Source organism: Chelonia mydas, chromosome 1 (genome assembly GCF_015237465.2).
Source record: "Chelonia mydas isolate rCheMyd1 chromosome 1, rCheMyd1.pri.v2, whole genome shotgun sequence".
In the NCBI taxonomy this organism is placed as follows: domain Eukaryota; kingdom Metazoa; phylum Chordata; order Testudines; family Cheloniidae; genus Chelonia; species Chelonia mydas.
In genome coordinates, this window is record NC_057849.1 from 94,584,534 (window position 1) to 94,607,220 (window position 22,687).

Sequence of the window (22,687 nt, forward strand, 5' to 3'; positions counted from 1 at the left end):
AATAGTTTATGAAACACAATTTCCCTGGTGACCATTTAATGCTCTCTACTTATTCACATCCTTGTCATCTCCAAGAGAGGGTAATGTCTTGTTCTCGACTTAGGGCTACTCTTCAAGGCCCCTGGAAGATTCAATTAATATAGAATGCCATCATTTAACTTTTTACCAAGAGAGGCACAAATTGAATCAACTCATGCATACCAGAAGATAATCAAGTTAGACAAAAAGAAAAGGAATACTTGTGGCACCTTAGAGACTGACCAATTTATTTGAGCATAAGCTTTTGTGAGCTACAGCTCACTTCATCGGATGCATTCAGTGGAAAAAGTTAGACAAGCACTTTATATTCAAAAATCAACATTGAAAAATCCATATTAGCAGCTTTTCCATAATTATAGTTTTCTACAGAATTTTGTGAAAATTCGGGATATTTCTCCCTTAAAAAACAAACAAACAAAAAAAAACATTTTACAAGGAAGTTTTACTAACAAGCAATGTTTCATTGATAAGATGATCTAAACTCTGATAATGCAAACCATCCCACAACTCAGTGAAACAAAAAACTATTTAGCTTTTATCCCTCTGGCAAAAAATATTCTTCATATCACAGGACATTATAACATTTGAAATACTGTAACAAATTTAGCATTCAAGTTTTTCCAAACATTCCAATTGTAAACATGAAGGAGAAAAATTATTTGGGGTAATACAAGAGGTAATAACTGGATAATGATCACAGTGAAAAATCCTTTGAAAAAAATGGAGACAGATAATGGAATGAAATTAAATACAAGCTTCATGAAAGATCTATTAGGGTGAGAACAATTTCCCAAGAAAGGTGATACATACTATTTAGGATATTTAAAATTAGACCAGACAATGTTCTAGAAATGTGATCTATAGAGAACAATACTGCAATGGCAGAGAAATAGACTGTAACCATTTAGGTCTCATCTCTACCTTTTGTGATTCTGTATACCTTTGGTAGAGTATAGAACATTTGGCTCCTTAATGTTTAAACAGCTGAACAGAAAATATAATTTTGCAGCTAACATGATGGAACAAGTATAAGAAGCGATGACCTCTCTAGTACATATGATACATTTCTGAACTTAAACACACCAATAACTTATTTTCATCAAAAATACCAAGAGTTGTATTCAAAATGTTTCTTAATCAAAGTGAACAAAACAGGTTTAAAATCAAGCGTATCAATGTATAGTGTTATAAAAATCCTTCATATAGTTATTTAAAATAAATTTCGATAAAAATTTAAGGATATTGCACTGAAAACTGATGTTAACAGATTTACATCTATAAAATCAAGTATTAAAAAGCTCTGAAAATCTTTCCCATTTTGTTCCTTATATACAACTGAATTCATAATTGTCCATGTATCTTGAAATATGAGAAGACTTCAGCTTGGTCACTTGACTGCAAGTTTCTATAAAGAAGACATGGTCACGAGGAGAGAGGATGAATTTCCTTTATGTTCTCTCTTCCTCCCTACAGTACATCAAGCTGTGCAAATAGTTCTCTCACAGGAAAGGGTTCCAAAGCTTTCTCCGCATTCTTCCAGTTGCGAAAATTGTCTCTGTACCATTCAACTAGCATAAACGAGAAGGTTGAATTTAAGACATAGATCAAATTAAACAGAGAAACAGATAGTTAGGTATATTTGTACCCTTTTCCAGATACCACAAGGAAGCTAACACAGCAGTAGTATAGTTATACATAAATTGCATTCTGTGAAATATATAGCTAATATTTGGAATCTTCAGTGAAGTCCTTAACCAAGATACTATTGTACCATATCAAAATGTCTACTTTATTTTTGCCTGTTTTTAAATGATATTAATAATGTTAAGGTGACTTAATGGGTTTCTTTTTAAAAAAATACTAATAGGAACATAAGCTACTTAAAGAGGAATCAGTTCTACTGGCTAGTTTGAAGAAGTAAGCTCGGCAGCATTCTAACTTTAGCTACTCGTAAGATAACACTAAATTTCAAATCCAAAATAGTCTCTACTTCTTTACTCCCAAATAGCCACCCCCAAGTGAGTTACAGATATTAAATGTAGCATACTTGTTTTCTTTATTCCTTCCTTCCAAGGAACTTTAGGTTTCCATCCTAAATTGTGCATTTTTTCTGAATTCATTGGATATCTTAGGTCATTGGTAGGTCTTAAAAAACAAATACAAAAATACAAGTTTAAAGAAAAATACAGTTAAAGCATGTACAATATTTTTCAAAACAATTCAGTGTACAGCACTTTGCCTAATATGAGTGCTTGAGGGCACTGCAGAGCATTCTTTAATTAAAAATGATTTCCCCATTCAAACAGATCTACTTTGTCACATTTTCAAAACATTTCTATCATGCATGTGATCATGCACAAAAATCATGTGCAGCTGCCCAGGGAGAAAAATGAGGAGTTCGGCCCCTACAGTAACTTAAACCCCACTGTGTTAGTGTGTTTATATTTCCACCCATTCACCCACTCTGGAGGGCTTTAGAATCCAGATGGTGCTTCCCACCAACCCATGTGGCCTTTGGAGAAAATTGCAGAGAAGCTACCAGAGACTCCAGCTGATAGTGGCAGAAGCACCCAAAGCTGAGACCTCTGGTCCTTTGGGCATTCGGAGAATCTTGTACAGTTTTCACTGGACTTTCTCTGCCCGCTGCTGGTTTGCTGTTTGATCCTCTCCTTCCCCTTCCCCCACCCCCAAGTCTTTTCACCTTAGTTTCACTCCACATCTGTCCCTCTTACCCTCTTCTCCCCTACCTTTTCTTTCTCCCTTCACCCCGTTTCCTTCCCTTTGCGTTCCGTTTAACTTATTCCTTCCTAACTAACTGTGTGTGTCCCCCAAGTTATGGAATTAACTTGATCATGGAAATGTGTGTCCAGAAGGAACCTCAAGAGGTCATCAGTCCATCTGGCTGTGCTCAGACAGGACTAAATATACCTCCCAGACCATTCTTAAAGATGTTTGTCTAGCCCATTCCTAAAAAACTCCAATAACTGGGATACCACAAGCTCCCTAGGCAACCCATTCTAATGCTTATCTATCTCTCTGAACTGAACTGATTAATTCTTGTCTTACCATCAGAGAACATGAAAAACAGGTGATCACCATGTTCTTTATAACAGCCTTTTACATATTTGAAACCTTCAACCTTTGCACCTTGAGAGTCAACAGGCCCAATTATTTCAGCTTTCCTCAGAGGTCATATTTTCCAAACAACCTCTTATTTTGTTCTCCTCTGGGCTCTCTCTAATTTATTCACTTCTTAAAGCTGAAGCCTCACCAGCGCTGGGTAGGGCAGAATAATTACTTTCCATGTTTTACATAACATGCCTGTTAAGACACTGCAGAATTATATTTGCCTTTTTCGCAACAGCACCACACTGATGACTCATTCAATTTGTAATTCACTATAACCTCCAGATCCTTTTCTGCAGGACCACTGCCTAGCCAGTTATTCCCCATTTTGCAGTTGTGCATTAGATTTTTTTTTCCTTCTTAAGTGCAATACTTTGCACTTGTCTTTATTGAATTTCATCTTGTGGATTTCAGATCAATTCTCCAATGTTTCAAGAAACCTAATTCTGTCCTCCAAAGTGCTTGCAACCTCTCCCAGGGTGGTGGTATCTGCAAATTTTACAAGCATACTACCTCACTCCATCATCCAAGTTTTTAATGAAAATAACAATAGTACTGGACCCTGAACAGACCCCTGCAAGACCTCACTGGATATGTCTTCCAAGTTTGACAGCAAACCACTGATAAATATTCTTGAGTAGTTTTTCAACAAGTTATGCACCCACCTTATAGTAATTTCATCTAAACCACATTTCCCCAGTTTGCTTACAAGAATATCATGTAGGATAATGTAAAAAGTCCAGATATATTATGTCTACTGCTTCCCCCCCCCAACCACTAGACCAGTTACCTTGTGAAAGAAAGCAATTAGATTTGACATCATTTGTTCTTGAGAAATCCATGCTGGCTATTAATTATCACCTTATTTTTCTGTAGGTTTGAGCAAATTGATTATTTAATAATTTATTTCAGAATCTTTACAGATATCAGGCGGAGTGGTCTATAATTCCCCAGGTCCTGTTTTTTCCTCTTTTTGAAGAGAGGTACTATGTTTACTTTTTTATAGTCCTCTGGGAGGTCATTCATCCTCCATGAATTGTTGAAGACAACTGTTAATGATTCAGAGATTGCTTCAACTAGTTCCTTAAAAATAGTAGGGTGAATTTTGTCATTGTCTGCTGTCACCACACAGTTTCTTCTGCTTAAGTGTTCTACCCTTCTAGCACTCTGTCTCTGTTTTATCTATTTATATTTTAAGCTCTTTGGGACTGGGACCATATACTACCCTTTGTACAATGCGTAGCACAGTGGGGGTCCGTTTGGAGTTGGCTCTTCGGCACAACCATACTAAACATTATTAGTAATAGATACTAATAATACACTGTTGGGAAGCTTCAAATATTCACCTTGTTTGAAGCTCTGAAGATATGGCAGTACTCTAGAAATCTAGAACAGCAACATCACTATTCGTGAGAGCTCAGTGCTGCTCAATACATGGAACCTAAATGTACCAATATCCACTGATGGAAAGTGAATGAGGAGAATCCTACTTATGTATTTCACCTTTTATCGAAAGTGCTGCTTACTTGAGGAGAAAAGCTGCTATATCACTGCATCTAGGAGCTCAGGCACCTAGGCAGTAAGCCATAGCTACATTCCAGGAGTTGACATAAGACACAGATGCTGCTGAACCGTTTGGGTGCCAGTGGAAATATGGATAAACTATTTTCAACACTGTTCCAGTAACTGTAGTGATTTCTGTCACATAGACACAAAAGTCTTGTCTGTTAGTCTCCTCAACCACATACCTTCCAGACATTGAATAACCGTTACTTAAATCAACTAGAATATAAAGACAGGTTTCAGAGTAACAGCCGTGTTAGTCTGTATTCGTAAAAAGAAAAGGAGTACTTGTGGCACCTTAGAGACTAACCAGTTTATTTGAGCATGAGCTTTCGTGAGCTACAGCTCACTTCATCGGATGCATAGCTATGCATAGCTATGCATCCGATGAAGTGAGCTGTAGCTCACGAAAGCTCATGCTCAAATAAACTGGTTAGTCTCTAAGGTGCCACAAGTACTCCTTTTCTTTCTAGAATATAAAGTGTCTTGTGCTACATTTTAAGATGTTATACTACTGTCACCATAATTATTTTCCAAGATGCAGCCTGCAGAGCTAGTCTTTCCAATTTCCCTGCTTTATGTTTGTTCACAGCAAGTGAGGCAGGGTTCATATTTTATAGAAAACTTAGTTTTCATAGGACAATGTCCTATTCTTCTTCAACACTTCAGGGCTCATATGTTCCCATCTCTAAAGTTCATAAGTCTCTTGATCTTATCAAGAGTACAATGACAGCTTGTGTATTTAATGCTCTAGGAATTATTCTGGGGAAGTTCTATGGCTTGTGTTATACAGGTCACACTAGATGATCACAATGGTCCCCTCTGGCCTTGGACACATTCATCAGTCTAAATTACAGTCAAAGGGCTGCATTTGGCCCATCTGACGTATTTATGCAGCCCATGTAATTACATTCAGATTGTCCACAATCTAAGGTTTAATCTTTTTAAGTTAATAAATTTAAAGGCCTCCTAGCTGCCAAGATAACCTTCCAAATATGATCAGAATAACTGATAGTTATGGATAAGATTCTATCCCAGAGGTCACAGATTCCATGACTTTCCGGGACCTCTCTGACTTCTGGGGCAGGGCCGAAGCAGCGGCCGGCCCCTGGAAGGTCAAAGCAGCTGCCGGCCCCCTGGAGCTGGAGCAGCAGTGGTCATCAGGGCTGGAGCAGCTGCAAGTCGCAGCAGCGCTCTGACAATGTGTTGTCCTCCCCGCCCCCCAGTGTATTTTAAGTAAAAGTCAGAGACAGGACATGGGCAATATATCCATGACAGAATCTTAACCTGATAGTCTTTCTGAGCCTGCAGATCAACTGAAACAATGGCTCAGAGGTGTGACCCTCCTGCTCCATACTAATCTAACTGGGGTGTCAATTCTAAAGACTGTTGATGCCATGTTAATGGTGATATTAACTATTCCATTACTGATCATTTCAGAATAGAGAATGGGGGCGCAAGGGACGCCTGCAGAAAGGTGGGAAATTGGGAGTTGCTTCAAGGAAGGAAATGCAGATGGAGAACAGAGACGACACACAAAAACAGGAAGTTAAACAAATGACAGAAATAAGACTGGTTGTAAAGGTCAGAGTTTCTTCCATCCTGCATGATGGTGAATGTAACAAGGTACTGAACAAACAAATTAAGACAGTTTAGTTACGACATAAAGGCCATATTTCTACACATTATCTTTGTGCAAATCTCCTACTGACAGGAGGCATTCCTCTGTGGATTAAGGGGAGGAAGTACCACTGTACACACACACCCTGGCCTATGACTAAAAATGGAATATGCCCTTCAGGGTGAGCCTGACATCACTGATCTATGCAGGAACAGACTAGTGTCACAGAAGGAGATAATCAGATTTTTTTTTTGTTTTTTTTTTGCGCAGTGGTACAAAGAAAGTACAAAACAAAAAAAGATAGAACACATCTTTAAGATAAAAAATCCCCCAACAGACTGTTAACCAATTCCTCACCTGTCTTCGACATAATCCACCCAATGTTCCATTTCAGATTCTGAATTGGTCTTTTTTATCTGTCAACCAGAAAAGAATAAATCGTTTTCTATATTACAAACCTAGTTACAGTGCACAGAAATAAATCAATATTAAGGTCTGAATTTAACACTGGATTAAGAACCACCATTTCTGTATGCTTTTTGGTTTAAATTTTATGACCTGCGGCTGGTGAAATTATTGCAAGTTAACTAGTTTTGACCATTTATAGTGATTCCAATGGCCACTCTTCTCCAGATACCTTCCAATACTTGTTTAATAACTGGATTTTTGTATAATTCTAAATTATAGCAAGTTTTTACTTATGGCAATTCCACATTCCCTGACCAAAATGAAATAGACAGTATCAAGAAGTAGTTGTCAATTGATGACTGGTCATTAGCCTGCATGAAAAGCAGGTGGAGAGCTCTCAATGCTGCCCCCTTTAAAAAAAAGCCTTGCAACAGTGAGACACAATAATAATATCACCACCTATTTCTTATACAGCACTTTTCATCACTAGATCTCAAAATCCTTCGAAGTCTTTAAATGTATTTATCCTCACACCATCCCATTTTACAGATGAGGAATTGAAGCACTAAGAGGCTACATTACATGCCCAAGGTCACACAGGAAGTTTATGGCATAGCAGGAAATTGAACCCAGGTCTCCCAAGACCTAGGAAGATTGCATTAGTATGGAGACTGAGCTATCTTCAGACTTCTAGATAATTTCTTCCAGGTCAGGATCCCAGGAGGAATGACAAAAGTCTGTAGTGTGGGGTAGCTTGCACAGCTGTTTTGTGCACTATACCTGTGCTACCTGTTCTGTGGATCTATGGCACTTCTGTCTCTCTAGGGGATTGTCAAACCTCATCTTTCCTACCCTTTGAACACTAAACTCACATAAGCCCAAAGTAATTCAAATCCTCTGCAGTTCAATTGCAGATGTACCATTAAGAAGAAAAGAAACCACAAATACTCTGAACTGTCTACATTGTTTACTTACTAGATGGATTAATTCTTTAGCAAGCTGTACAATGGACATTTCAAAATTGGTTCCAATGTTATAAATTTCACCTGGCTTCCCCTTCTTTAGAACAGTAAGGAATGCTTCTACTACATCAGTGGCGTAAAGAAAATTCCTTCTTTGAAGCCCAGAACCATGAACGCAGCTAAACAGGAAAAAAAAGATACTGTGTGGTATAAAAAATTCTTTTAAAAACAGAAGTATCCAGTTATTTTATCAACATTTAGACGTGTGTTTTTAAGTGGATAAAACTATTAAAAATCAAATATGCTTTTTGGTTGAAAGAAGATTCTGTTCGAGTTAATTTTAAAATAGCCTTTTTTGGTTCCTGATTGCAATGTAACTAAAACGCAAGTAAGTTATGAACATACTCAGATTACTAATGGGACTAATTTTAAAAACATTAAATTTATGAAGAACACTGCATTGATTACAATTATAACCAAAGCTTTTCCACCACATACTCCCTGCCACAAACCAAAAAAACACTGTAGAAAACAAGTTACATACCATTTCCTGTTCTGATGCAACAAAGATATAAACTTTGGAATAACCTAAACAGCAATAAATAAAGTCTGTTCATTTTAGAAAAAGCTGAAGCTCTACAAGGACTTGCAAGGTGAAATCATGGCCTCATTGAAGTAAATGGGCCCAGGATTTCATCCATAAAGAAGATCTATTTAAAAACAGAGCAAAACAAAATTGAAAGTTAGATGGAAGAACTGACATAATATATCCATTTGAATTTTAAAAGCTGTTTAACAGAAAAAAGTTTAGGTTTTTTTTAAAAGCGTATTTGTGAGAATGCATGCCTTGCAACATTCATCCTAACACCCAAGCTAAAAGTTCCCTGGGCATGGAAGTTACATGTGTATTATTTTCTTGTACAAAGTGAACATTTATATACATATCAGAAGTCTGTTCAAAGGATTTTACTCGAGACAGGAAATATGATCTCCAATTCTATGATACAAACCAGTGTAATAGTAAATAAGCAGAATGGGGAACCAGAATTCATAATCTTCTGCTCTAAAAAAAATCACTGGAGATCACAGGATCAGTAGTTTTAAATCTTACTCTCTTTAGGGAGCCAGTGAGGTCCTGATCCTACGAATATGCTTAACTTTATGCATATGAGGAGTCCCACGGACATCAGTGGGGTTACTCAAGTGCATAAAGTTAAGCACATGTGAAAGCATTTGCAGGATCAAGGCAAATGGGGCTAACCACTTGAGCAAGTATGAGCCTACCTTGCAAAGAGCTGTCACACCCAAACATCCACATGTAGGCAAAAAATTACTCAAACATCTGTGAGCATGAGTTAAAATCCGGTGGTCTGGTACCTACCTGTAACAAATCAATAGCTACAAACAATGGTTACTACAGTTGCCAGCTAAATAGCACAAACATGGCACAAAGATAGAAAGACTGAGGTACTAATTTTTGAGCAAGAGTCCCAGGCTACCTGTAAGTACTTAAGTTGGCAATCGTGGTATCCAGCTGTGGCCAAGTATTCATCAAAAACATATAGCTTCCTACAGAACTTTAAAATGGTTGTTCCAGGAGTTATTTTTTTCTAACTATAAACGGCTATAGATTTTAGTTCATTTTGACTCTTCATTAGTCAGTCCATTAAGTCCCTAAATATTTTTTCTTTATTCTTCTATGAGTTACCTCCAATTTGTCTAAATTTTTCCAAGATGGTCAGAACTAAAAGCAGTGCAGAGAGGCACAACCTCACAAAAATAGCACAAATATGCCTTTGCAAAATGCTGCATTTCTTCATCAAAATGTGCATTAACTTTCATTGTCATTTATCCACTATCACCCACATGTACCCATGTTTGGATAGTAGCAATACAAAACACAACTCCCTCCTATTTAATATCTATTTTGAATTATTCCTTTCCACAAGATAAACCTAGACAAATGCAATCCACTTCAATTTCATTTCTGACCAGATTTTTGACTTTTCTAGGTTTATTTTTGTCTTTACTGATGCAACTCCACCTTCTTTCATATCTGAGGTATTTTTTAAAAAAAACATACTGTTCACTTCACTTTCATATCATCAATGGAGTTGTTAATTAAGACTGGAATTAACACCAATCCCTGTGGCACCCTAATATTCTCTGAAAATCTAGAAGCATTGTAAAAAATTCTGACAATGCTCAAATAGGTATTTGAGACACTCTAGCAAATGCTTTATTGGAAAAATGTAGTTCCTGCTTTCCCCTACATCAACCAACATGAGTCATCTATTCTAGGTGGTTAGTTTGGTAGGTTATTAGTATCAGACTAGGCCAGATGGTGCTAATTAAGCTTGACCCATTTTGCCTGCGATACAAATTATTTTCTTTGGAAAACACTAAGTATATTCTGACCAAAAAAAACAAAAGAAAACCCCCCCCAAAAACAAAAAAAAACCAGTGGTAAAACATCTAAACCACCTTTTTACAATGGATTAGAGAGTTAAGATAGAAACAAGCATCTAACTTACTTACTTTTTCTGGATACTGATGTGGTCCATAAACATTGCTGCTTCGTGTGATAACAACTGGGAACTTTAAAATATTAAGCACATGAGTATTATCTGTCAAGGACTGTAGACCCAAACTGCCTTAGCTTCTTCACCGACCAATTAATAGTAGCAATTCACAATTTTGTAGTGCCTATCCAAATATCTGGAAGCACTTTATGAATAAATGAACCCCCAAGACACACCTGCCAGTAGACAAGTACCTCCAGTTTAGAGATGGAGACATGCAGTCAGCAACAGAAGTTTCTGATCCCCATTCTCATTTGCATTCCTGTCTAGAGGACACTGCAAACATGTCTACGGTAGACTCTATAAAGAGCCTTTATGTGACATTTCTTATTCAAAAGAAATGTTTCACTGTCACTAACAGACATCTTTTCCTGAGTTTTCCCCATCCCAAGACAACAAACTTATGAAGAACCTTCAAAAGGCCTGAAAAAAATATGATGAAGAATGAAGCAAGACAGTTTACAATTGAAATGTTTAAACAAACAAGGATCTGCATAGCAATTTAAAGCTTCAAATAAAAATAAATAAGGGAAGATGGAAGGTTGCTTTCCCCATGGGAGCAGACAATGCAATTTGGTTACCATAACTTCGCACACCCCTACTTTGGAATATATGATTTCTTTTATGTTTAGCTGTAATTTAGAAACTAGGGCATTTAGAGTTATTTTTGATAGACTGGCAGAAGAAAGATGAAAATTCAGAAGTTTACAATTACAATGAAAAAAGAGACAATCTTTGCAAGGGGCAGATGTGCCTGACTGAAGGGGAGAGGCTAGGGGTCAGCCAGTCTGCATGGGGTAAGCTCCCTAACAATCCCTTTCCGCCCCCACAAATAACCTGTTCCATATTTTTCCCACCCATACCCAACACAACTCCCTCCTATTTAATATCTATCCAAGTTCACACCCAGGCTCCTTCCCAGCAATTTACTTCCCTCCCCCTCAGCTCCTCCGCTACCCCTGAGTCCTCCAAGCCTTTGCACTGCTTCTGAGGGATGTGGGAAATACGATTCTGTATTGTAGTTTAAATGAATTATTACTCAGAGTTCTGTATTAATATGCCTAGTAAGGAATATATTGGTCAAAAAACATTTCCTGAATCTTTTTTGTTGTCTGTATTGTTACAGACATATTTGCTGACAGGCATTTTGAAATAAATGACCAAAAATAATTGAAACTGATGTGATTATATTGTGTTATTTTGACAAATAAAATATGCAGAATTTTAAAATACTGTGCACAGAACTTTTTATTTTTTGGCATGGAATTCCCCCAGGAGTACAATATCAATGTAAGCATATACTTCCTTATATTCTATACCCCTAGCAACGATACAATTATAAGCAATAGCCAAAATGTAACAGATTCAGGCCCAGAAGGTACCTTTCTATCATGGCATGATTCCAAAAGGGTCAGTGCTTTTCTGTACCAAGAACTCCTAAAAAAATAATGTCATTACTGGTTATTGGACCTTAATGAAAGTTACCTGAAGCAGTTTAGGGCTACACTTTGCTCTCTTCTGGGTTTCCCTATCTTATTTTGCTGTGTTTTCCCCTAGCTACTGTACTCCACGTCTTTCTAAACAAACTTACATAACTAATCATTTACTGCATCTAGTATCCAATCTATCATGTTTTCCTTATTTCTAGTATTCAGCCCAAACCTTAAATATTTCTAGGGTCACTATAAGTTTAACAAACAATCCCTCTTTCTCATAATCTCATTATTTTTGGTCATGTGCTTCACGCCTATTACTTATGTCAAAATCCAAACTCAATTTAAAACTATAATTCATTCAGATCTAATGTGGGCTTACATTCCTACACACAGTGTTTACACATTGTGGGACATTTTCCTTTGACATATATGGAAGGGATGCTATTGCAATGAACCTTATAGCTTCTGAAACCTGAATAAGCTTACCTGATACCTTTCCCAGTAAGACTGAACAAAGCATTCTGCAGCTGCTTTAGATGAGGCATAAGGATTTGTTGGTCGTTTGGGTGAAGCTTCATCAAATTCCTGAAATAAAAATAATGATAACTTTCATTACATAACAGCTTTCACCCCAAAGAATCCCACAGTGATTTTAAAGCCTCATACCGAAGCTATGCTCAGACCATTTCTACTAGAACTGGGGAAAAATACAGTAGTTGTTTGACAGTACTGGAAGTGAAGAATACATCATTCAGCTGAGAACAAAGGAGAAATTTAAGGCAGAGTATAAATGCCGATACTGAAAATGGGCCAGAACAGCAGGGCTAACATTCTTACACTTTCAGAAATACTTCACCCTTTGTGAAAGAGCCTCAAAGGATAAGGATCTCTGTTTTCCGTCTTGTGTAAACCAGTATCTCCAGAAAAGTACCTTAACACCATAAACATTATTCATACCTCAACACTGGTGGGACAGTTAGTTCAATTCTTATTTAGACCTCAATCCTCCAGAGTTCCACATGGGCAGATCCCATTGACATCAATGGAATCAGCCCATACTGAGTTCAGTGCAGAACAGATGCCTTGGATCAACACCACATCATGCAGCAGCTGGTTCCTCAAATGTCTCCCATCCACTTACAACACATGTCCAACTCTGCTTAGTTTAAAAGATCAGTCTGTCTCAGGTGGCACGGCTACAAGCCATAAAGATGTACGAGTTTTGTGTTTTTAATCACGGATGATGCCAAGAAAATGCTATTTTAGAACACTACCTTAAATTCACATTGAAGTCAAAAATCTCCTTTTCATAAGAAATATTCTTGATGTATTTAGTGTACAAGTAATGAAGAAGGTCACATTAACTGAATGCATCCGATGAAGTGAGCTGTAGCTCATGAAAGCTTATGCTCAAATAAATTTGTTAGTCTCTAAGGTGCCACAAGTACTCCTTTTCTATTAACATACTAGAAGGCAATAAGCAAAAACCCAAACCCTACAAAACAAATGTATCTTCCCACCATACTGCAAAGGCTTACTAGGCCAACTCATCAGTATTCACTTCTCTCTAGTCAAAAATTATCTGATTCCTCTTTGCCAGTCAAACGGTATTTTGAATGGACTCCCCCAGACAGTTACATCAAGCCCAGGGCAATCAGCAGCCAGCCACCTACCTCATGAGGCCAAAGCAGAAACACTGAAACCTTCACCTCATGGTGATCAGCACATCAGTGGTCAACTAATCCTTCACTATCTATGAACTTTTCATCAAAAAGTCACCTGCTCTTTTATGCATCACAAACATTTGGCTGACACTGCAGGCCCAGTGTCGGTTCACCTCACCCCTTGAGGCTACTCTAACAACACAGGCCTAAGGAGAACAAATCCACAAGCATCGTAGCCATTCTATTCCCTTGTGGGCTCAGGTGCAAGAAGAATTCACTCTAAATAGAATCAACAGAGCTAGTCCACTTAACCTACAACTGGCATTTTATTAATCTACAGACCTTCATATGTCCAAATTTTAGGCTATGCCTACACTGCACTTTCGTTGGTAAAACTTTTGTTGGTCAGGGGTGTGAAAAAACACACCCAACGGACAAAATTTTACAGACGAAAACTGCTGATGTGGAGCGCTCTCCTGCGGACAAAGAGTGGCTACACTGTGTACCTTACAGTGGCACTGCTGTTGTGGCACAGCTGTGCTCCTGTAAAGTGTGCAGTGTAAACACAGCCTTAGTAAAGGAACTGACTGAGGTTCTGTCTGATATGGTGATGAAATTCACACCACTTATCTTGGGGAAACTTTAAAATCCACACGATCAATGGCACAAAACCTCCTACCCAATCTCTCTACGTTCTTGAAGGCAATCTCCAGACCCACACACAGGTATACCCCAGACTGGATGAGTTCTTTAGAGCAACATACCCCTGCGATCCCAGTGGGGTCTGCCGCAATTTAGAAGCAATTGGTACTGAAAAAGACTCTTATCACTAATTTGCTACGATGCGTAACCTTACAAATTGGTAGATCTGAGATGAGAACCTCTTAGTTAAATGGATATAGATCCAAAGTAGGCCATATAAAATTCTTTAGTGCAAGAACATAACAGCAGCCATACTGGGTCAGACCAAAGGTCCATCTAGCCCAGTATCCTGTCTTCCGACATTGACCAATGCCAGGTGCCCCGAGAACAGAACAGAACAGGTAATCATCAAGTGATCCATCCCGTCGCTCATTCCTAGCTTCTGGCAAACAGGGACACCATACGTGATTATCCTGGCTAATAGCCATTGATGGACCTATCCTTCATGAACTTATCTAGTTCTTTTTTTAACCCTGTTATAGTTTTGGCCTTCACAACATCCTCTGGCAAAGAGTTCCACAGACTGACTGAGCGTTGTGGGGAAAAACTACTTCCTTTTGTTTTAAACCTGCTGCCTATTAATTTCATTTGGTGACCCCTTCATTCTTGTGTTATGAGTAGGAGTAAATAACACTTCCTTATTTACTTTCTCTATACCACTCATGATTGTATAGACCTCAATCATATCCCGCCTTAGTCGTCTCTTTTCCAAACTGAAAAGTCCCAGTCTTATTAATCTCGCCTCACATGGATGCCATTCAATACCCTAATAATTTTTGTTGTCCTTTTCTGTACCTTTTCCAATCCCAGTAAATCTTTTTTGAAATGGGGCAACCACATCTGCATGCAGTATTCAAGATGTGGGCGTACCATGGATTTATATAGCAGCAATATGATATTTTCTGTCTTATTATCTATCCCTTTCTTAATGATTCCCAACATTCTGCTTGCTTTTTTGATTGCCTCTGCACATTGTGATGTTTTCAGAGAATTATCCATAACGACTCCAAGATCTCTTTCTTGAGTGGTAACAGCTAATTTATACCCCATCATTTTATATGTGTAGTTGGGATTATGTTTTCCAATGTGCATTACTTTGTGTTTATCAACAATGAATTTCATCTGCCATTTTGTTGTCCAGTCACCCAGTTTTGTGAGATCCTTTTGTAGCTCTTTGCAGTCTGCCTGGGACTTAAACTATCTTGTTAAGTTTTGTATCATCTGCAAATTTTACCACTTTTATCAAAATTTTGTATCATGTGCAAATCACCTCACTATTTACCCCTTTTTCCAGATCATTTATGAGAGGACCTTCCCTCTTATCCCATGACAGCTTACTTTGCTCAGGAGCCTTTGGTGAGGGACCTTGTTAAAGGCTTTTTGAAAATGTAAGTACACTATATCCACTGGATCCCCCTTGTCCACATGCTTGTTGATCCCCTCAAAGAGTTCTAGTAGATTGGTGAGGCATGATTTCCCTTTACTATACCAGTTGACCCTCCCCCAACAAATTACGTTTATCTATGTGTCTTAATAATTTTGGGATTAATCTATGAGAAACAGTATTCCTTTTCTCTTTCTTTTAATCAAAGTGGGCTTAAGTTGTACAATTCTCCCTGCTGATTAAAAAAGAAGTTGTGAATGGGTAGTAATCAGTAAGGTTTCCCCGCAATACTGAGAAGTAGTTATCGCCATTACTTTTTGCACTGATGAAGGAATCACTGCCACAAACTGTCAAACAAGGCTATGTCTTTCCTTATTTACAAAATGCCCAAAAGTGTGTTCGGTATTTTAGGGCTTTTCTACATGGCAAGTTATTGTGCTGCAACCCAGGGTGTGAATCTACAGTGCACTAGATTGCTGCACAGTAACATCCTCTGTTGTCACTGCTACAGCTCAGTGAATGTCCAGGGGTGCAGCTTGACATACTACTACTTGAAAGCGTAGTTCGCCAAACCATGCAGATTTACACCCGGGCTTGCCACACAGTAACTTACCATGTACACAAGCCCTTAAATATATAGCAAAACAAGTTCCTGCCACATAAAGCTTACATTCTAAGTAGACAACACACAAAGAATGGCAGAAAGAACAAAATGTTCTTTAAATAAAGACAGGCTCAAAAGCACCCTGGGCAGAATTTGTGACAGGACGTTCTTTCCATACCACTTAAAATGTATTTCTTCAAATGCATTTTTGTTTGTTATTTTTTTTACTGTCTACCCATTGTTCTAGGCATTTTGCATTAAATGTAATGCACAAATGATAAAAGATGATGAATAAGAGACTGTTACTAAACTATGTTTTAGTAACCATCAGTACTTGTTTATAAGTTTCATCATCTTCAGGAACAGCACAGACAGTATACGATAGTTCATTCACAGAAGTCATGGGAAGTTATTAAAATCTTATTTTGTTCTGTTTGAAATCTTTAAAAATATGCATAAAACAAGCAGAGGTACAAAAAATACAGTTGTGTTTTCAAGCTCACCTCATCAATGCTACCTCCATATACTTCATCTGTGCTGACATAAATGAACTTCTCCACACTGGCTTCATAGGCAGCAGTGACCAGAACATGAGTGCCATAAACATTCACATAGGTGAATTCCAGGGAACGCCAAAATGAAAGATCTACAACGGAATGAGTTTATTTTAAAATTTAATCTCACTAGGGTAGAGAATGAAAAAAAGTTTTCAATTCAGGCACTGAAGACTTTAAAAAGATGACTTGGCATAAAGAGATTAACAGTGAACCATATCATGAGGCACTGTAGAGATGAAAGTTTTTGGTGGTGTTTTAACTTGAGTTACTTGATTATAATCATGTTAATTGGCAAAGACAAATATAGACACTCCCAATATCTGCTCCAAGACAAACATTTGTACCTGGTAACAAACCATGACCAATTCCAGGGTGAACTACAACCAGGAATAAAATGTTTGCCGAATACTTATATTTGCCTTTACAGTAGTGTTAGTTAACTACTGTATATACTCGTTCATAAGCCAAATTTTTTTTAGTAAAAAAAGGGAAGCATCAGAGAAGGGGGTCAATTTATGAACGGGTATAGAGAAGGGGAGAGGTGACACTTTTCACATCTGACCTGAGAGCAAAAAGGGCATCACCCAGTCCAAAGTCTCACAAATGACTTACAATCCAAATGTCTTGGTTTGTGAAAAGGAGTTCAGAATCCAGAAAGCCAGGTTTTCCTAATACAAGTACTACAGATGTTCAAGGTATTGTGCATGGGGGTGGGATGGGGGAGAGGAGGGCACTGAAGTAACCTTTTAAGGCCCAGTCTCATGAACTGACAGTGCAAGAAACAAATTTGAAGGAAATTTCCTGTCTAATGGTACAAAGGTCCCATTCTAGTCAGGATGGTCCTGTGATGCTAAACTTTAAACCTATCCCTGGACCAAAAATGAACCATGCCCGGCACCTAATACCAGTATAATTTCTCGGGGAGAGGGAGAATGGTGTGGGGGAATGGTAAGAGGGAAAAAAAAAAAGTAAAGGAATATTTTCTCTAGCTGGTAGCTTTTAAGAAAATAGGAGCTGACTGAAACTGCTCACAGTCTGGAATGTTGGTAGCAGTACCACTGGAGATGAATTACGGTGCGGAGAGCAGATAATGGTGGTCAAAAGGCATGTGAATAATGGACTTTATCATATTGATACCTTCTCTTGACAGTTCCATTGAATAATGTTAGTTCGTATTTAGGCACTTAAGTGTAGGGGTTTTTTTAAATCCTTTGGCGTCCTACACTTTCCTGGATGTTTACATGACTCATTGATTATAAACCTCTGAAAATAGGTTTGTAATGGAAATGCTGACAGAAAGGGCCGGATTATGACATTTTGATAAGCTATGTCAAGTGTAAGATGCCCCATACCATAAAAAAAAAAAATTATTTTCACAGAAAGGACACTGAATATATAAACACGAAAGCTTTATATATGCATATATACAAAAATAGAATAATAATCTAACTAAAACATATGTCTTGCAATATGCCTGTTTGCATTATAAAATAGTTTCAAATTAACATATTTTCATCTATGATTTCTTAATTCATAGATACGAAAACTTTATATCTACAACACAAAATCAGCTATACAGACCAGTTTACTTAAAGGAAGCTGTACAGCCTGCCGTATGTCTGTTTGCACATCACATTAATTTTAACACTGAAATTTAAAACGTTTTCCTTTGTGATTTTTGGAGAGCAAAGTCACTGATGGTGTCCTCAAATTATAAGCTATGGAGTTTGTCACTTTCGATGCACAGAATGCTTGGGTGGATAGATGTCTGCCTAGAAAATGCTGCAAGAAAAGCTCTCTTTGTGTTCACTTCTCTAGCCTCTGTCTTTTCCAGGACTATTAATTAATCTCGAGTAAACACCTCGGACACACAGTGATAACAAGCTATATGCGCGAAAGAAAAAGAATTTACCAGAAAAGAGAGACTGGTAATCTCTAGACAGGCATTGAGAAAGTGAGAAAAGCTAGCCTATATTCAAGCAAATATAATGAATATCATAGCCTATTAAAGCCTATAATTCATATATGCACATAGTTTGAAATAACTTGCTCAGCAAGTACTCAGAATATTTTGATATATAAGTATATCTTCCTTCACTTCTCTCAAAACCCTCTATCTATCCTTTTGTCAGCACTCTGATATTTACTGTGAGGGTTCTTGAAACTGACGGAGGGAAGCCAACACAAATTTATCCTCAAGAGCCACTCGACCCAAGTCCATAAGAGATCACCTGCAAATTCAATCACGTGAAGCATGAATAGTGCATAAAGCAGAAAGCGGTGTGCCCTAAAATACACAACAGTACGTATGAAAAAATCAAAAGAAGAAAGAACACACTAACTCTTAAGAAAACTTAGAAAAACAGGAATGAAGGCACTATATGACTGAGCGTGCTGGACCGTAAACAAAAGATGGAGGCCTTCCAGCTATTAGCAGCCAAGGGGGACAGTATACGAGAAGCAGCTGGCCAACAAAATGCTGCCTTAGGAGACTGACAGCAGATTTACTCATTGAAATACTAATTTTATAAGTGCAATTATTGTTTTTCTTCCCCTCAGCCTGGCCTCCCACCTGTCAATAACAAACAATTAGTGAAGGGTAATAGAGGTCAAGGGTATTTGTGTAGCCAGATGTTTATATTTGTCATATTTGAACAAAAGTGTCTATATTTAGAGAGAATTTCCTTTTTCCCCCCCATCTCCTTTATTTATCAGCCAATTTTGATAACATTTGAAATGGAGTCAGTTTTTTCTTTTTTAGAGGCCCCTCATATTGTGAGGCCTTAAGCTGTATCTTAGTTATCTTATGCCTTAATCCGGCTTTGCTGACAGACCCTGAGCCTTAACGGTGCTACTTGGTGTTGCTATAATAAATAGACAATTATCGTCCTTTAGTTTAATATGAAGTGACAAGAATGAAAACAGCATCAATATGAATAGGTTACTTATTTCAAACAAAACACCTAGAAGATTTATAACAATAACCACATGCAACAATGCTCACCTACGTGGGTTTGTGCTGCAAAATGTAGTACTATATCAATTTTCTCAGTTTCAAAAAGTAGTTTTATAAAATGGGGTTCGCAGATGTCACCCTAAAGAGAAAAACAATTAGATTAAAAACAAAGATAGCAATCCAAGTCAGCTTTTAATAATGGAGTCATGACTCTCAACTCTACCAAGTTTTATCTATAGTGTGAAAACAGCATGTAGTCTGTTTTGTTCATTTTATCCATGACTTGATGCAGGACTGCATTCCTGTTGATTACTTGTAATACTACCACGTCAGTCCATATTTATTGAATAGCTTATTTTTAAAAAAAACATAGTACACAAGAATCAAAAAGAGCTAAGCACTTACATACAAGTGGGACTACCTCAATGAGTAAATGCTCACCAGAATGAGTAAGAGCTTTACAAATTTGGCTTAGAGTTATGAAGAATGTACCCTTTGGCATTGCCGTCTATCACTGTAAAATATACTAGAAGTCTTCTCCCCCTCCAGACTCTCTGCCTGCCCTGAATTAACGCTCTTAAATTATAGTTGGAAATTTTTAACTCAAAAACTTCCTTTTTCATGAGATAGAAATATGTATTTTTTCTGAAAAGGGTGAAGGGAATGGGGAGCCGTGAGATGAACAATTCCATTTCAGCTAGTACGGTTTCTCTTCCCTCACACCAAATTCTCATTTTGGATGTAAACATATTCTACTGGCAGTTGCACCAACATACTCCTAACCCACTCTTCAAATAGCAAGGCAAATAGCTGTGTCAGTCGCCTAATTAGATCAGCAAGGTATACAAATTGGGCAGTGTGTAATACCCTATAATACAACTACTGTTAATCTATAAACATAAAATCATAGGGGAAGTACTCTGTTGATACTTACAATAAGCTATTACATAAAATAAATTACCAAATCATGTCCAAGTGTCATTCAGTTGTTCAACACATTTTATAGCTAAAGAAATAAAATACTGTGTAACCCTCATACTTGCAGTCAAACTAGCCATGCTCTTAAAATAGCAGAAATGTTACTTTAAACATAAAATGACCAGTTAATTTAACCTATACTCATTAATTGAATAAAGTTCATGTTAAAAAGCCACAATCTCATGAGGGGAGGGGGGGAATTCAAACCAACAGCCTCCTTGTCGGAACCTGTTGGTGATGATAAAAGAAGGATATTCTTAAATTTTAGAACTAGCCGCAGTCAATGTTAAAATAATATTTATTCTGTGTAATTTAAAAACTAAGTGAATTAGCAATGGCAAGAGACACTACGTTTATTAGAGAAAACTGCAAAAATTACATCTTTGAAATTATCTAATTAGTTTACTTCAGCACTTACACTCCGAACTTAATGTGCATTTTCATGAATTGGAATGTGAACTATCACAAAAACAGCAAGTGAAAAAACTCTTCCCTAAAACAATCTTCGTGAAGCCACAATTCATAGGCTAAGCCACAGGGTCAAAAGTTCTGTTATTTGAAAGAATAAGTCAGTTAACAGAAAATTAAAACAGCCCATAGGAAAAAAGTAAAGTCTTCAAAGAGCAAGCAAAAGCACTGCTAAAAACAAAAAAGAATCACATATCTAATTTTTTTAAAAAGTGATTCAAAAACTATGCTTTCCTGTAGTTTATGCATTAATAGAGAACAAACTATAGCTACCTCTAAAAATGAGGAAATAGAAATGTACTTCATGCTTTTCAAGCAAGGTTCTCCAATATATTCAGAATCATATTTGATTTTTAAATCTCAGGATTAATTTATGTACATTACCCATTAAATATGAAGCTAAATTATCACCACTAGAAATTTTATAAACGTCTCCAATACTAATATTCAAGCTACTTACAAGTTTTAGCTATACTATACATAAACCATAAAGATGTTATGAATAATTAGTGAATGAACAGCGACACCTACTGGCTTTAAAAAAAGGAAGATGAACTGAACTGAAGATCATTCTAGGATCCAGTTCATAGTTTTCAGAACTGGCTGGCAATAGTTCCAATAATGTAACTATTCTGTATAACTACACAGGCAAAGGTGTTAGTTTACCTTTGCTCAAAATGCTACACACCAGAACACACACTAGGGAAACATTAGGTTGACATTTTCCCATTTCTCCACCTCAAAGCTAACACACACTAGTAAATGTTCTTTAAACAACATCAGCATTACTTAGCCTTTGCTACTGAAGGTTCACAGATTTTGACAACTCTACTGTAGGTTGCTGAGTTCCCATTTTTACGGAAACCAGTGCGTTTGCAAAAAGTCGATGAAGGATTTAAAATAATGTGTGTTCCTTATTCTACCTCCAGAGAAATACACCCTTGAGTCATCAAAATTCCAGTAATTTTCAGTGGGGAATGCTGAACAATGCTAATACTCTTAAAATTATACACATATATTAGAACCTGCAGGCTTTTGGTTTTGGCCCTTGCAATGCATAGCACATAATACTTGGTATAACTACATACTTTGTAGTATGCTCTCAATCTTAAAATATATCACCAGCTCAATTATTTTTTACATTAACATTCTTCCCAGTTTCAGAAGCACTTTACAAACATCAGCTAACTAATCCGCACAACACCCTTGTGAGGTGTGTAATGAAGTATTATCCCCATTTTACAAAAGAGGAAGCTGAGGCATGTAAGATTTAAGTAACTTGCAGAACAATCCCCCTCATCTGTCAGGGAAAAGAAGCTCTTTACTAAACCAGTATATTGTTTTTAAAAGAAGAGGGGACACCATCTACCCTAATTTTATCTGAAGAAACAGCAGGAGAAACCCTAATGGTAGGGCTTGTCTATATATAGGAAAGTTATTAGGTATAAATTGCCTTGTGTCCACACACACTGGGTTTTTTTAACCTTATCTGGCATCTTATCTCACTTTAATTAATCCTCTTTGGAGGATACACAACTATTTTGGAGTGAGTTATACTGGAATATGGTTTGTATGGACCCTTCCCTATTTCAGATTAACCATACCACTTCTGGAAGTCCTTCCACTGCCATCCCACA

The 22,687-nt window shown here is 37.3% G+C and overlaps 1 protein-coding gene across 3 annotated transcripts in view; it reads right to left on the reverse strand.

The window, feature by feature from the left end:
• Positions 1–245: 245 nt before the first annotated feature.
• The window catches only part of TGDS (TDP-glucose 4,6-dehydratase), a 33,227-nt gene continuing 10,785 nt past the window's right edge, over positions 246–22,687 (reverse strand). For all 3 annotated transcript variants that reach the window (XM_037895792.2, XM_037895797.2, XM_027828528.3), the window contains 9 exons: positions 19,653–19,743; positions 16,595–16,737; positions 12,224–12,322; positions 10,258–10,317; positions 8,264–8,307; positions 7,733–7,898; positions 6,707–6,765; positions 2,087–2,184; positions 246–1,607 (listed from right to left, as the gene is read on the reverse strand). In XM_037895792.2, coding sequence (XP_037751720.1) covers positions 1,507–1,607; positions 2,087–2,184; positions 6,707–6,765; positions 7,733–7,898; positions 8,264–8,307; positions 10,258–10,317; positions 12,224–12,322; positions 16,595–16,737; positions 19,653–19,743 — 861 coding nt within the window. In that variant the 3' untranslated portion in view covers positions 246–1,506. The remainder of the gene's footprint in view (positions 1,608–2,086; positions 2,185–6,706; positions 6,766–7,732; positions 7,899–8,263; positions 8,308–10,257; positions 10,318–12,223; positions 12,323–16,594; positions 16,738–19,652; positions 19,744–22,687) is intronic.